The sequence below is a fragment of the Neoarius graeffei genome, chromosome 15 (assembly GCF_027579695.1).
Source record: "Neoarius graeffei isolate fNeoGra1 chromosome 15, fNeoGra1.pri, whole genome shotgun sequence".
Classification (NCBI taxonomy): domain Eukaryota; kingdom Metazoa; phylum Chordata; class Actinopteri; order Siluriformes; family Ariidae; genus Neoarius; species Neoarius graeffei.
In genome coordinates this window covers 34,998,887-35,015,341 of record NC_083583.1, presented here as the reverse complement: position 1 = coordinate 35,015,341, position 16,455 = coordinate 34,998,887, and the positions used below count along the sequence as shown (strand labels likewise).

General features: G+C 40.6%; 1 protein-coding gene across 5 annotated transcripts in view; it reads right to left on the bottom strand.

The window, feature by feature from the left end:
• Positions 1–15,832, bottom strand: part of atp11b (ATPase phospholipid transporting 11B) — a 154,365-nt gene extending 138,533 nt beyond the window's left edge. For all 5 annotated transcript variants that reach the window (XM_060941173.1, XM_060941174.1, XM_060941175.1 and 2 more), the window contains exon 1: positions 15,501–15,832. In XM_060941173.1, the coding sequence (XP_060797156.1) occupies positions 15,501–15,527 (27 nt within the window). In that variant the 5' untranslated portion in view covers positions 15,528–15,832. The remainder of the gene's footprint in view (positions 1–15,500) is intronic.
• Between the last annotated feature and the right edge of the window lie 623 nt (positions 15,833–16,455).

The window sequence follows — 16,455 nt, the reverse complement described above, 5'->3', positions numbered from 1 at the left end:
ATACCCCAGTTCTTAATACCGTGTATTGCCCCCTCTAACATCAATGACAGCCTAAAGTCTTTTGTGGTAGTTGTGGATGAGGCTCTTTATTTTCTCAGATGGTAAAGCTGCCCATTCTTCTTGGCAAAAAGCCTCCAGTTCCTGTAAATTCCTGGGCTGTCTTGCATGAACTGTGCACTTGAGGTCTCCCCAGAGTGGCTCAATGATATTGAGGTCAGGAGACGGAGATGGCTACTCCAGAACCTTCACTTTGTTCTGCTGTAGCCAATGACAGGTCGACTTGGCCTTGTGTTTTGGATCGTTGTCATGTTGGAACGTCCAAGTACGTCCCATGCGCAGCTTCCGGGCTGATGAGTGCAAATTTGCCTCCAGTATTTGCTGATAACATGCTGCATTCATCTTTCCTTCAACTTTGACCAAGTTTCCTGTGCCTTTGTAGCTCACAAATCCACAAAACATCAGCGATCCACCTCCGTGCTTTACAGTAGGAATGGTGTTCATAGGCCTTGTTGACACCTCTCCAAATGTAACGTTTATGGCCAAAAAGTTCAATTTTGGTCTCATCACTCCAAATTACCTTGTTCCAGAAGTTTTGAGGCTTGTCTCTGTGCTGTTTGGCGTATTGTAGGCAAGATACTTTGTGGCATTTGCTTGGTTTTAACAGAGCCCCTGATTTTCCATTTGTTAATCACAGTTTGAACACTGCTGACTGGCATTATCAATTCCTTGGATATCTTTTTGTATCCCTTTCCTGTTTTATACAGTTCAACTACCTTTTCCCATAGATCCGTTGACAATTCTTTTGCTTTCCCCATGACTCAGAATCCAGAAACATCAGTGGCTGGATGAAAGATGCAAGAGTCTGTCTGGATCCCAGAAACTCACTCAGCTTTTATGCACACACACTGATTACAAGCAAACAGATCACAGGTGAGGATGTTACCTTTAGTAGCCATTCAAACCCATTTGTGTCAACTTCTGTGCATGTTATCAGGCCAAAATCAGCAGGGTATGTGAACTTTTGATCAGGGTCATTTGGATAGTTTCTGTTGTCATTATGATTTAAAAAGAGAAAAAAAACAGTCGTTTGACAATGGTTTCACCCAACCACTAAGCATGAACGGAAAAGATGTTTTTGTGTTATCATTCATATTCTCTGAAAAATGGTCAAAGAATCATAGATCCTGCCAGGGTATGTAAACTTATGAGCACAACTATATATTTATGATGATCATTATTCTTTAATGATTTATAATTGTTCAATAAAACTCAAACCTGAACAATAAACAAAAACTATCCAATGCCCCATTATGGTGTATGTGTTATCACCCATTACCTGGTCTGCAATTTTAAGAGTTTGGCTTGTCGTCTTTTCCACATTCTTTCAACGAAATTAAACCGAAAGAAAACAAGTTGGACATACGGTAGTAAGGGTGACAGTCACGTTGTGAATGAAAAACTGAGTGAGTTCAGCACTGTTGTAAAATTCTTGTGAAATATTTTGCGACATTTGTGATAGTTAAATGTGGACCATAGAAAATAAAAATACCAGAAATGTCTGAATGAAATGAAGATTCACCACAGATATTTATTTTACTGAGGTATTTGATTGCCATTTCTCCAATTTCAATGAATTCAAAGTCTAATAATCTATGATTAGATATTACGACATAGTTAATTTTTTTTTTTTTAAAACACGCGCACCTGCTGTACTTGGTTTCCCCGGAATTTCGCAAACAATAACATGGCCGGATCACTGAGGGGATTGAACTAGTTTTTTTGGAACTTTATTGATGTAACTCTTAAATAATTACGATAAAAATGGTGATTTTCAACAAATATTCAGCTTTCAATAGTTAATATTCGTCGGACAGGCAGATGTGGATTTGACTTGTCTGGACCAAACATGTGGTTGTCCCGGACAGTCAGGGTACCATTAATGTCGAGCCCTGTGACTAAAAAGTTGAATTTCGAAAATAGGCTGCCTTTGTGCTCAGCAGACAAAAACCAGCCTCTGTATCTTAAAACCCATCAATTTGAGAGATTTATTTACTAGTTCACACATGTTTTCAGTATACAATTTAACATTTTACTGTTTAAAGTAAACACAATGAAATAACCTGATAAAGAAAAATACTGCATTACATATAGATAAAATGCCAATTAAAATGTAAACATGCTACAAACAAAATTCCCAGATACATCATGACTTGGCTCAAAAAATGATGCCTGGAATTCCTTGTTTGGAATAGACTTTAAAATTCCATGATATTCCAGAAATTCCATGACCTGCAGGAACCCTGATATTTCCTAAACACACATCTATAAATTCCTAAATTGATCATTACATAATAGGCTATTTTAACCAATTAGCTGTATTTTAACGAGAAATAACCTTGCGAAGTACAGCAACACTGCATATTGTTAAGATTTAACCCAAATTATCTATAATGAATAACTCATGCTGCTGGCAATATAAGGTATGAAAATGAAGGCCGTGTGCGCACACATACGGTACTTTTGCCTCATCTCAGGGCAGAAAATCCCAGATAGGATCCTTCACTGACAGGCATGCGCAGAGGCCACACCTGCTTCACCGGACCCAACGGGCGTGCGCAGAGGCCACGCCTGCTTCACCGGACCAGACGGGCGTGCGCAGAGGCCACGCCTGCTTCACCGGACCCGACGGGCCTGCGCAGAGGCCACGCCTGCTTCACCGGACCCGACAGGCGCGCGCAGAGGCCACAGCTCAGTCACTGACAGGCACACAGGCCACAAGTTCTGCACACAGATTGACGGATACAAATGCCATGCCTCCTTCTCACAGAATGACATTCACAGAGGCCATGCCTCCATCCCTGAGCCTGAAAGGTAAATAGGCCATGCCTACATTCATACTGACAGGCACAGAGTCCACACCTTCTTCAGTGGGACTGACAGACACACAGGCCATCCGTCCTTCACACAAACTGACATATTTTCCCCTGAAATTGGTGCTTCCTGTGTAATACTGACATTCTGCATAACCCGAGTACCTGATGCATGTAACGCATACATGCATGCGCGTGCACACACCAGCAAAATGCTGACAATCAGAAAACCTGTCAGGTGAGCCTGTCTCTACCTGCAGGCTCAAGAAGTTAATTAACTACTTGCAAAGTCAAATAGCAATAAAACTGCTTCTAATCACGAGTGAAAACACTAACCTCGGCTCCGCGCACACTATACAACACAGGGGAGTCAGAACACGCTGTACAAATCATTCTAATTAGCTATTGTGATACACATGCTATACATTTGAGCGGGGGGGGGGGGGGGGGGGGGGGGGGTAAATAAAAAAAATTCACAGGATCATATAATAGGGATTGTATGATAATGACTAATGACTATAATACTTCTTTCATTAAACAATGAAACATCATACTTTTTTAAATCCCTTTATAGCTACATTTAACCTTGTGGAACATCCTCTCAACAAAAATGCTAAACACACTTCTTATATAAACTTCATGTCAATAATTATTCTTAATCCATTTATGATACAGGGCGTCTATTGTACAAGTACCTGTGAATGAGTTGCTACAACAGAAGCAGTACCAGATTAGAATGAGTGCATTAATATAAGCCTGTTATTTGCAGCTGCACTATTGTCAGAGCTGCTGTTCCAGAAAATCAATCAACAACATTCCACTGGGTCACAAAAACGCTGTGTTTCTGTTCATGTTCAGGATTCCCTGCAGGAAGCTCAGTTTCATACATGACTTGTGACAGAAAAGACAGAAAGGATGAGATGTTAATCATAGAGGACAGAAATGATTAGGGAGATATGAGCAATCAAACGCTTGGAGCTTAAATAAAGCCCAAAATAACAGGACATTAAAAAAAAAAAATTGTTTTTGCTGTTAAAAGGTGCAGACGGGGGAAAAAAGGAACCACTAGCATCATTATCATCTAAAGATTAATCTGGCAAGATATCATTTCACGAACACCACAAACAGCATTTCTTCACAGGCCTAGACATTAAGCATTTACCACTGGTGGCCCATTGGGCCAGTGGAATTGAAAAGTTACTGGCCCAAATGGAAAATGTGGTGGCCCGAATGCACGCGGTACCCGAACCACGGCTGCCACAGGCAGCCGCTGCAAGCACCGCAGGTACTTGCACAAAGAGGGGGGTCCGGGGGCCTTCCCCTGGAAAATTTTGATTTTTCAATTCATATTCATGCATTCTGGTGCATTTTAAGGTAAATTAATGAAAATAAGATTATTCATATTTTGCTAACATTATTATATCTTTATTGTTTGTTCACATTGATTTTTTATTGTTTGCATTTCTTGTTCTATCAATTTCTTAGTTACATTTAAAAATGTCCTTTGTTATTGTTCTCTGTTCGTTTAACACATGCTGTTGATTACTGTTTTACATTAACAATTGTTTGTATAAGTTTTAGAATAAGCTAAGTTTTGTCTCACCATGCAACTAACTTGTTTATAGAATAAGCTTTGCCTGTAACCCACCCTGTGTGATGTAGACATATTTTCATTTTTTGTCATGGTTTCAACTTTGGCTCATATATTCTCAACATTGTAGATATTGAATTCTCACCACTGTAGATATTCTAATAGAAATAGAGGTACAATGAACTTTTTATATACACCTTTATATAATAGCCACAAGACACACACAGACCAGTCCCAAGTCTGGATGAAAGGTGAGGGTGGCATACTAACCCTTATCATGCTGGATTTAAATGGGCATTTTTATTGCCCATGAAGAAGTTTTATTTCTTAATTAATATCATGAGAATCATTGACAAACCATACATTTCCTGAAAGGGTGGACTTTGGGGAATAATCTAGTGAGATTTTTGCAAAGTCTTACCTGCTCGGGGGTGATTTATAACCCTAATTACCTGTTAATTAGCTCATTAACAGGTATGCTCAGGTGAGCCAACAAGGGGTGAAATGTTGTATTTTTTTAATAAGACAAAATATAAACACCAAATTTTCAGGATATGTCCTTGGGGGAACTAGTAGTAAATTTTTGCAAATTCATCCATTTGCATAAACCGTTGCCATGGCAACAGCAGATACCCAAGCAACTGGGGGTATACTGGGTTTAGCATGGTCTGGTTGTACCAGAGAGGGTCAGAATAGTTATTTTTGTTGTAATGAACTAATGTAGACCTAGTTTGGCTATTTTGATAGATTATCATCATCTTTGGATATTTGAATAATAATATAATATATGGGATCAGATCCAATTTACCACATTATTTTATCTGTTCTTCTATTTCAGTCATAGCAACCAACATTTATACTTCATTCTTTAATCATTAAGTTGATACACGTGTAGCCATATTTCTTGGCAGTGTATCCTGAAATTTTGATATTAATATACAAAGTCTGAACGATTTTACACCATCTGAAGCTAAAGCGCGTGTGTTGAAATGCTGTTTTACGATTTGGCGAGTTGTAAACCGAGCGTGACGTCGCGCGCTCTGATTGGCTGCCGAGTTCAAAATGAAGCCGTTTGTTAACACCCGATAGTTAATTTATGCACGATCGTATTTAAACTGTTTACCTGGCCTTTGGCCAGGTTGAGGAGCGTGGAGTTTGAACATATTTGAATTTCACCGTTCTGATGGTCTCCTTGCCGCAACTGTCTTCGTCTACAAGATGCTATTTTCCCGCCAAAATGACGCTTCCGAACAGCGCTGAACATCTCCGAAAATGCACGAAGACGACACACTCCTGCCGTGGAGCGGAGCGGGACGAAAACAAAGACGGCGGCCCTCGTATCGAAAAGGTGCATTTTATGAATAATTTCTTCACAATGGGTAAAATATGCAGGGTTCTCCACGGATTGAAAATATAGGGGGGTGGGGGTCAATCGGATGACCTTGAAACAAATTTGCATAAATTTACATGTGTCATTTGCATAAAATACTCTCAAATAGTAATGATTTAGAATAGAGGAATCAATTGGACCGATACAAAATCAATTTGGATCGATGTTTTCGATGTCGACAGTGGAACGCTTACGCGTAAAACCGAATCGCTCGAGAGACATTTCGACAGAGTGTACGCACAGAGCTACAGTAACACTGACAGCCAGGTTATATCCTCACGGTTTTATAGGCAATATCACGCTTGCCGCACCAACTTTGAACTTTTTGTTTTTATCCTTTATTTCTCTGCCGACAATAACAACCAGTTCTCTCGAACTTGGTGTCGATTCACACGTTATTATAAAGGCGTGTTATCTCCCGGCGCAAGAACAATGTGTCAAAAACGCTGAAGTGTGAAACGCTTTTCTTAGACTATAATCGTCAGACTGACTAAACTAATTGCTGGTAAATGAGTTTCACACTCGGGTGTTGTCGCGTTGTCGGTACTCCAACAGAGAAAGGCTATCTGTCACAAAGAAAACAAAGGGACGTCTCTTCCTCATACCTGCCAACCTTGAAAAAATTTTATGAGTACAATTTTACAATTTCATGAGTACTCCCCCCCCCCTCGCGTCAACCTCACTCCAACCCGGTGCGCATGCGCCCCCACAGACCACAACCAGCAGACCAAAAACACACTTTCAATCCAGTTTTATTGACTGACCTTGGGAACATAGTCCAGTTTTGTAAAACATTCCTATTGATAGACTTTAGGAAACTGTTATTGATGGCTCTTGGGAACTTCCTTCTGTTTTGAAAAGCACAACAAACATTTTAAAAATACATGTGCAAACGAAATGAAATTAAACCAGAGCCACTCTTTCAAAATAAATAACACATTAAATTAATACAGTATGTAAAAAAGGCACTTTCAACACAAAACATGGTATGCACAAATTTCCCATGCAATAGGTTTAGACTTTTGCATTTTTTAACATGTTGGAAGTATATTGCATTATACAGTACACTGCAGTATTTTGTAGTATGCCTTTTTCATGTGCAAACTATTGCATTTGCATTCGAAATATTGCATTTACTGCAGTAATACTGTATAAAAAAGCATTTGAGACTGCAGTACCATGCAGGTTTTTTCATAAGAGGGATGACCAATTTTCGACTTCACATCATCTGCAAACATTCTAGGCTACCATTGACAGAAGTTACCGACTGCCCTTAAGATATACAACACACTACGTTTTGTTGAGCACATCAATAAAGTGGTACTTATCATAGTGATTCAATGAGAGCGCGAGAGGAATTGTAAATCAGGTTTCGTTGGTTACCGCATCGAATATGCAACCTCGAGTGACGGCTTCGAAGTTAAATGAAGAACTAGCCTGTACTGTTGGTGTTGTAAATGCACAAAATAACGGCTAGGAAGCTCGAGTACACGTGAAACACAACCGTTTCTGTTACAAATATAAAAACGACGTCTCTAACCGACGTTTCAATCCCCGACTCGCTCTAGCCACCTGGCTGCACCGCTGCACTCAAGTTAGAGACGCGAAGGAGGAAGGGGAGGGGGTGAAAAGGGCAGAGCCACACGCTCTGGAAGAGCGGTGGGGGGATTGGGCAAAGCGTTCCATTCTGGCTTTGAGTTTTCTCACAGATCAGTGGTATCAACTTCAGCGAGAACTTGACTGAAATGCGAGTTCGGATGATATGCGTACTTTTTAATGCGAAAACGTACAGTCGTACAATGAGGTAAAAATTCGTAGCGGCTATGCAAGATGCGTACAGGCTGGCAGGTATGCTTCCTTTTGTAAAGGGGCGGAAGAAATTAAACGGGGGCGGGAATCACAGAAAGGGGGGCGGCCTGCACCTCTAAAACCCCTCGTGGAGAACCCTGATATGAGTAATAAAATGTGTTAATTTGTATCGAAAATGTACTGGCTCGCCCAGGCCACTGTTTGGCCAAATTTAGTGGCCCGAACTGGCCCGAAAGACGGAAAAAACACCGCCGGGCCATCGGGCAAGTGCTAATGTCGAGCCCTGCTTCATATCATATAGCATTCTATCAACATAAAAATATGTTTACACAACATACCTGCAAACAAGCTACACCTGTACAACTTCAGATCAGTTTTAGTCAATTCTACACCAATTGTTATGTAATTCCCCAATACAGCTGGGCAATACAGCAAAAATATAAATCACAATTCTACAATGCTTGATATTTAAAAAAAACACAAAAAAACAAAAAACGCTGTATAGGTCTGCTCACACACTGCCAGACTGTTCGATGATTTAGATGGCTTAATCTCATTTATTTTAAACATACATATTAGATTTATGTTTAAAAATTATAAAACATTTTTTAAATGAAAATGAAATGAGAAAAAAAAATTCAGCAAAAAAAGTTAAGATTTTTCAATTGAATATTTTACCATCAAATCAGCTGCTTCCAGTCAGTTTGTAATTTTTTTATTACAAAAACATTATCACTATATCCATGATAACCATGTTTCAGAAAAGCATACGGTAACACACTTTACAACAATATCATGTAAGCATTTTGCCCAGGCCTTACTCCTAATCTACATTTATATTCAAAGCTAAACTACATGAAAAGAACTTTAGCAATAATCATTTTTAGAGAATTAATCATTAGGTCAAATTAGTTTACAGGCTAATTAGTTATGAAGACAAATCAATGAATGAGAGCTAAACTAATACCAGCATGAATCAGACTAAACTGAAGTTGTGGCAAGCCTTGCCTCCTTTGCATTTCCAAATTTGTGCCCCTCAACCAATTGTAAAAAGATTCCCCCTCCAGTTCTCAGAAACTTTCGCACAAAGACTGGCCGATAAATGTTTTTCATTTTCACGACTGACTCGTGTGCTTTCTAAAAATAGTCAATTAACACTGTGATACCAGGAAATGAAGTTATTTTTAGACTAACATACCTTGAAATTTTCAAGTTCTAGCTGAGGGAGGGAGGAAGGAAGGGAGGGAGGGAAGAACAGGTAGTGAGCTGAAGAGATGTGTGCACAAGAGAGGGCCGAGGACCCTGGATGATGTGGAGAGATTGTGTAAAGAATGGTCTTAGACGCCCTGCTCTGTATCTCCAACCTTATAAATTATTATAGGCGAAACTCCGTGCTGTTTTACTGGCAAAGGGAGGTTGAACAAGGTATTAAATACATGTTTTTGGTGAAAGTAATTATTTCTTGGTGAGGGATCTGTTTTTCTCTCTATTTCAGTTAAAGGTTGGATTTTTCTCTTTTGGCTCAGCCTTTGACTGAAGAGGCACCTGTCTGTATGTTTAACCAAGTTCGAGCGTGTTTAACAATGTAATTGGCGTGCCAGCCTCAGGATTCCACAATCGCGGTGTGGCGCCACTATGTACTAAATATGTAAGTGCCATGTCACATAACCACAGTTCGTGATGTAATCCCCCATGACTGAGTGGTCTAGAGCCCTATTCAGGAAAGGAACAGATTCTGCAACGTTGGTTCGAATCCTGGCATCAACATATTTCTGAGCAGGCTATTTTTTCTATTTATGTACCGTAGCTTCTATCTCCCAATCAGACAAAGGCTGAGCTCAGACCTGCACAGGTCTCTAGTTTCAGTGGGAGATGAAGCTACTTCGCCAAAAGGTGGATTTTTTCTAAAGCTTTTTATTACTCTTTACACGGGATGTCAATAATTATGGGAGGCTCTCTTTCTCTCTCTGTGTACACGAGTGCGTGCGTACACACACACAGCAACTCCATTATAACAAACTCTTTCTACTTTCACATATAATGAACTAAGTTTGTGTCCCCCACGTTTAGTGACAAGTCGGAGTGTGAAAAAAAAAATAATAACTGTCACATCCACACGCGTTGGCATGCACAGCGCCATTAGGACTAATTACTACGCACCTGTTACACACAGTGTTGTAGTCGAGTCACTAAACCTCAAGTCTGAGTCCAGTCTCGAGTCCCCAGTGTTCAGAGTCATTAAAAAATTTTTTTTGAGTTGAGTCCACTATTGATTCGAGTTGAGTCTGAGAACAAGACTCCAACCACACCATTTGATGGTGGCTGTTTTAGCCCCATTAACATCAGTTTGTTCCTGAACATGCCATATGAACAAGTGAATGTGTGTTCTCTTCATCAGGGAGTGTGAAGTATTCTGTCAGAGATGGTTGAGAGATGGATGCAAGTGCAGAAGGTGTGTGTTTATTAATACAAGTGAAGACAGGTAAACAATCCAGAACGGCAGGCAAAATTGTAAACTAGTGAAACAGGCAATAGGTTGAGCGAGGCACAAACAGGCGATCATAGACTCGGCAGAATCAAAGATGAGAAACAGGAAATTAGAGCTCAGGAAACGTGTCAGTAATGCAACTCAATACTTCACAAAGTAAGTGTGTTTTCACAGTTTTTATAAAGGCATGCTGATTGCGCCTCAATCCTGTGCAGGTGCAAGTCATTTACGGCATGTGCACAAGAGTCCGCTTGGCACGTGCACTAGCTAGAGTGTGCCCGAGAGTCTATCTGATGCACGCGCCAAGACGCGACACTCTTGCACGAAATTATTACAAAAATCAATGTAGATATAAATATCTTATGCCAAATTATGATGGCATGTTACAAAAAATAAAGAAAAAAAGCCAAGTCCTCGTCTCCAACTTACAAGTCCTAATGCAGTTAAAACATAAGTCCAAGTCTGAGTCGTCAGTGCTCAAGTCCAAGTCAAGTCACTAGTCCTTAAAATTAGGGCACGAGTCAGACTCGAGTCCAAGTCCTGGTTCCAGATTACAGCGCGTGCTTATAAGGACTCTCTAAACACACAGATTTGAAGTATACGTGCTGTACCTTGTGTCTCACATTACCAAGCCTTATATCCATGTGTTGCCTTTCTGTTTTTGACCGTTTTGTGTATTTGAAGTCTGCCTTTTGTCTTTGCCTCCACCATTCTGTTTGTGCCTCGCTTGACCATTCCCTATTTCACGACCCTGCCTTTGTTGTACGTTTTTGAACTGTTTCCCTGCCTGTTTGTAAATAAACACTCTTCCTGCAATTACATACATCATTCGCCTGTTTACATGACACACTGCGCCATGCACGCCTCTTCCCACCAGAGACAAACAATAAGTAATCAAGTCCGCAGTCAAGTTAACGCCATAAAACAAAGGCTTAATGAGCCTCGCTTAGGTGTCGATCATTAGCAATCATTGAGAACGGTGATCAGAGGATTGATAAAAGGACTGCTGATACCACTAATCTTAAAGGGGAACTGAAGGCAAATTTATCATCAAAATTCTATTTCTCTCATTTTATTAAATATCGGAATGCATTTCTGATAGCTATTTTGCCGCTGCTATAGCAAGTTATGAGTGTTTGAAATATGCTATGTAACATATCAGTCCATATGTCAAAGCAGTGGCCATAAACGAGATTCACTGAGACCTGTGCGAGACATCGTAGGACGGACGTAAAACGTACAACGAAACTCAAAGTGACCAACATCGTCAAAAGATGCGTGCGCCCTCTTTCAAATGCTGACGTAATCAAGCCAGAAGTTCTCGGTGTCCAAAATCACTCCCTACTCACTATATAGTGGGGACACCATTTTGTAGTGCTGTCCAAAACCTTAGTGAGGATTGTGTGTACATGCATGTATTTATTTTGAAAATCCACCAGCCGCCTGATCTGGCACATTTTAATTGTGCGACAGTGATGACGTAAATATCAGTGTGACGGACTAGTCCTTATCCTGTTGTCTTTCCAACTCTTCTCTACTCCACGTTGGTTTGAAGTCGTATGAAATAATCTCCATCACTGATGAAGCTGGCAAATCTCAAAATTAATCTAAATTGGAATGATACGGCGATCTGGTCGCTGTGTAAACAGTTTTAAAAATGGCGGCGCTGACACTTCACATTTGAAGTCTCGCGAGGATCGCGCTGATAAGCGAAGCCTGCCGTGGACCAAACGAACTACATTCAACATGCCTAAAAACCGAAAAGGCCGATAAGTGTAATATGCCAATACGAGTCACGATTTCAGGTTACTAAAACCGAAAATGTAATTGAATAACACGTTAATTAAGAAATAAAGCAAGTTTAAAAATGACTTCAGTTCCCCTTTAACATCTAGTTAAAGCACACAGGTGGCATTTTTATGCCCAGCCCCACAGCACAACATAAATGACATCATCGATGATTTGCAACACATGAATAAACTGAATGGTGAAGATTTAGAAAAAAATAGCGAGTCAGCAGGTGGACACTGGCAATGATACACCGGAACCCTCTGTCATTTCCACAACAGACGAAGAAATCATCACCTCTGCTTGCGATCCTTTAACCCAGTCAATGAACTGAAATAGTGACTCGGAAGGAGAAATTCGTGATAAGGAGAATGATAAGGAGAGTGGTGTGACAAGTGGGTCAATTTCAGTATTATGAACTATCTGGACACACACACTTAAAAAAGGGAAAAGGTAAAATTTGTTTAAAAAAAAAAAAAATTTACAACTAGACAATAAATAGTCCTACAAAAATTTTACATCACATCCTCCCGTTTGTAATTCTTTTGAAATATGTTTTTGACGCATAATAAAAAAATGCACGTCCACGTATCGTCCTCCGATTCTCTGTAAGAGCTCTGTAATCTGACAAAAAAGGGAAACTTGAGGAAAAAAATTGTGTTTTTTAATGTCTGAAAGCTGAGTTGCGTATAAAGTGTTGTGCCGAGGTTCTTGTTTGTTCTGTCCTCATACCTGACACACCTGAGTATAATTAGACATGGACAAAAACTGAGTCAATAAACTTCATCATACTGATGATTAGAGGGTGTGGACGAGACTATTAACTCCTTGCTGTGATATTTTTAGTCCTGAAACACAAACGACACCTTTGATAAAATGAGAAGAAATGATTATTCATGTCATTGAAATCTATATAATAAGCGGCAAAGATTGTCTTGAGCTAATGTCACCATTTCTCGACGGATTTTCACCAAATTTGGCAAGTAGGCCCGGGGATGACCCGGAACTTTGCAGATATAAACAAAATTCATGTACGGGCCCCAGGTAGGTCCCTGGGGGGCACAACATCCATCCACCCACCCTCAATGCCTTTCACTTTACATTTATCAACACAAACTCTTGACAGATCTTCACTAAACTTGGCACGTAGGTACAGGAGAGCGCCACAATTTGGCAGAACTCAGAAGTTCCATATTTGGGCCCCAGGGGGTCCCTGGTGGGCCCCTGGGTAGTGGATGTTTGGATTTTTATTTGTCTTGGGTTAACATCAATTCTCGACGGATCTTCACCAAATTTGACATGGAAGTCTGGGGGCAACCCAGAATTTTGCAAAAAAGTCGGGCAATGCCAGGTAACCTGCTAGTTTTATATAAAAGTACATCAGTGTGACGTCATGAGGTACGTTTCTGGAAAAGTATTCAGTATAACACAGCCTAAGTAGTTTACTTTATTACACCATTAACACGTGCTTTCTCTGTTGTATTAGGCTTTATATACACTACCGTTCAAAAGTTTGGGGTCACCCATGCCCCTTTTCCACCAAAGCAGTTCCAGGGCTGGTTCGGGGCCAGTGCTTAGTTTGGAACTGGGTTTTCTGTTTCCACTGACAAAGAACTGGCTCTGGGGCCAGAAAAAACGGTTCCAGGCTAGCACCAACTCTCTGCTGGGCCAGAGGAAAGAACCGCTTACGTCAGCGGGGGGCGGAGTTGTTAAGACCAACAAATCTGTGAAGATACTCAGTCGTCCAGGTACATAGTAATCTGTGGTTGGTAGAAGAGAGCAACTGGACTTGCTTGAAAAGTCTTGAAGACGTTTTGCCTCTCGTCCGAAAGGCATCCTCAGTTCTGTCTGTCTAATAGGGAGTATCAAGTATTTATCCTCTCATGGATCATAATAGAATCGGAATCAGAATGCTGATGGCTGCATTGAAGGTGGCTGATAGATGTCATAGACCCCCACCTCTGTTCAGTGATGGTCGTTCCAGGTTGACAAAAAAGAATGATCCTCTCTGGCTAAGATGTCTGCCAGTTTTCTGGAAGTCCTCTCATACTCCCGCACCAGTCGAAGGGATCTCATCCCAAAGTGCGTAGAAACATATCTGTGAAGATATCCATCACTGAACAGAGGTGGGTGTCTATGACATCTATCAGCCACCTTCAATGCAGCCATCAGCATTCTGATTCGGATTCTATTATGATCCATGAGAGGATAAATACTTGATACTCCCTATTAGACAGGCAGAACTGAGGATGCCTTTCGGACGAGAGGCGAAACGTCTTCAAGACTTTTCAAGCAAGTCCAGTTGCTCTCTTCTACCAACCACAGATTAAGACCAACAACAATAACAAGACTGCAAAAGATCGCCATTTTTAAGCGATGAGAAGCATCAGCTGTACAAACGCGAAGTCAGCCATTATTATTATTATTGTTGTTGTTGCTGCTGCTTCTTCCATGTTGTTTTTGCTTCAATATTCGCGCCAAGGTTTAAGCAAACATAGCGACGTAACTGACGTATACAGCAACGTAATGACGTGGCACCGCGAGCGATGGAAAAGCAAACTGGTTCTCAGCTGGCTCGCTAGTTGAACGAGTTGTGAACCAGCACCAGCCCCGAACCAGCCCTGGAACTGATTTGGTGGAAAAGGGGTACCAGACAATTTTGTGTTTTCCATGAAAAGTCACACTTTTATTTCCCACCATAAGTTATAAAATGAATAGAAAATATAGTCAAGACATTTTTCTGGCCATTTTGAGCATTTAATCGACCCCACAAATGTGATGCTCCAGAAACTCAATCTGCTCAAAGGAAGGTCAGTTTTATAGCTTCTCTAAAGAGCTCAACTGTTTTCAGCTGTGCTAACATGATTGTACAAGGGTTTTCTAATCATCCATTAGCCTTCTGAGGCAATGAGCAAACACATTGTACCATTAGAACACTGGAGTGAGAGTTGCTGGAAATGGGCCTCTATACACCTATGGAGATATTGCACCAAAAACCACACATTTGCAGCTAGAATAGTCATTTACCACATTAGCAATGTATAGAGTGCATTTCTGATTAGTTTAAAGTGATCTTCATTGAAAAGAACAGTGCTTTTCTTTCAAAAATAAGGACATTTCAAAGTGACCCCAAACTTTTGAACGGCAGTATAAAATCATGTATTCATTATATTCAATAACTTTTCATTATATACAATTAACTACTCGAACGTGACGTCACTACATCAGTTAGTTGGTGAGAGAAACTCCACAGTAAACACGTCAAGTTAGCTTTTATTTCATAATTCAGTTAGTTATATAGCTTAAAAAATAGAAATAAACATTAAATAGTCATTAACACTACTCAACAAGGTACAGAGCTAGATGTGCCTGCACTCAATCCATACACTTTTCTTCTGAAAGCCAAGTTCGACAGCTAATGCTAATTAAAACCTGGCAAACACAAATTATTCCCTCTTATTAAAGGTTAAATCCTACATATAATAAATACAGTACTCGGTTTTAAATCCTCCAAACCCCGACGACGACAAAAAAAAAAAGGCGCCCCAGACAGACAGAACTCACCAGCTGTTGCCGTATCCACCGCAGCATCCTCAGGATCTTAGCTTAGCTTAGCTCAGCTAGCTCAATAAGATGCGTTGCTAAAGGATTAGCTTGCTAGCTACTAAAAGTTAGCCAGCTCGCCTTTCCTTTCTCCGCCGAAATACTTCCGCAACATGTATGTTTTCCTTCCACACAAACTCGTCCTTCTGTACATTACGGCATGCACAGAGACAGAAATAGTGTAGCGTTAAAACAGGAATGAAAATAAAATATATTAGTCCTTCATAGCTGAGGGAAAGTGAAGCTGCTTTTCCTCCCACTGACTGAATGATGTTGAAACAACAAACCGCTCAGACACATCCACACTGGTTGCCAGATCGCTTAAAACACACTAAATAAGTTATTTTCATAGTTGCCAGATTTACCTGTTTCAATCTTTACTTAACATACTGGTGGGAGTATTATGATCATCTAGATTTTGCAAATTATGATTGACTATTTATATATCTCGTACATTATGTACATATGGGTGGCACAGTGGTGTACTGGTTAGCGCTGTCGCCTCACAGCAAGAAGGTCCGGGTTCGAGCCCAGTGGCCGGCGAGGGCCTTTCTGTGCAGAGTTTGCATGTTCTCCCCGTGTCCGCGTGGGTTTCCTCCGGGTGCTCCGGTTTCCCCCACAGTCCAAAGACATGCAGGTTAGGTTAACTGGTGACTCTAAATTGACCGTAGGTGTGAATGTGAGTGTGAATGGTTGTCTGTGTCTATGTGTCAGCCCTGTGATGACCTGGCGACTTATCCAGGGTGTACCCCGCCTTTCGCCCGTAGTCAGCTGGGAATTGGCTCCAGCTTGCCTGCGACCCTGTAGAACAGGATAAAGCGGCTAGAGATGATGAGATGAGATTTAGATTCATCTCTTTGTATAGTTTTTATGCTGTTTTAAGAGTAATTCATTAAAGGATTAAAGGAGGTGGTGT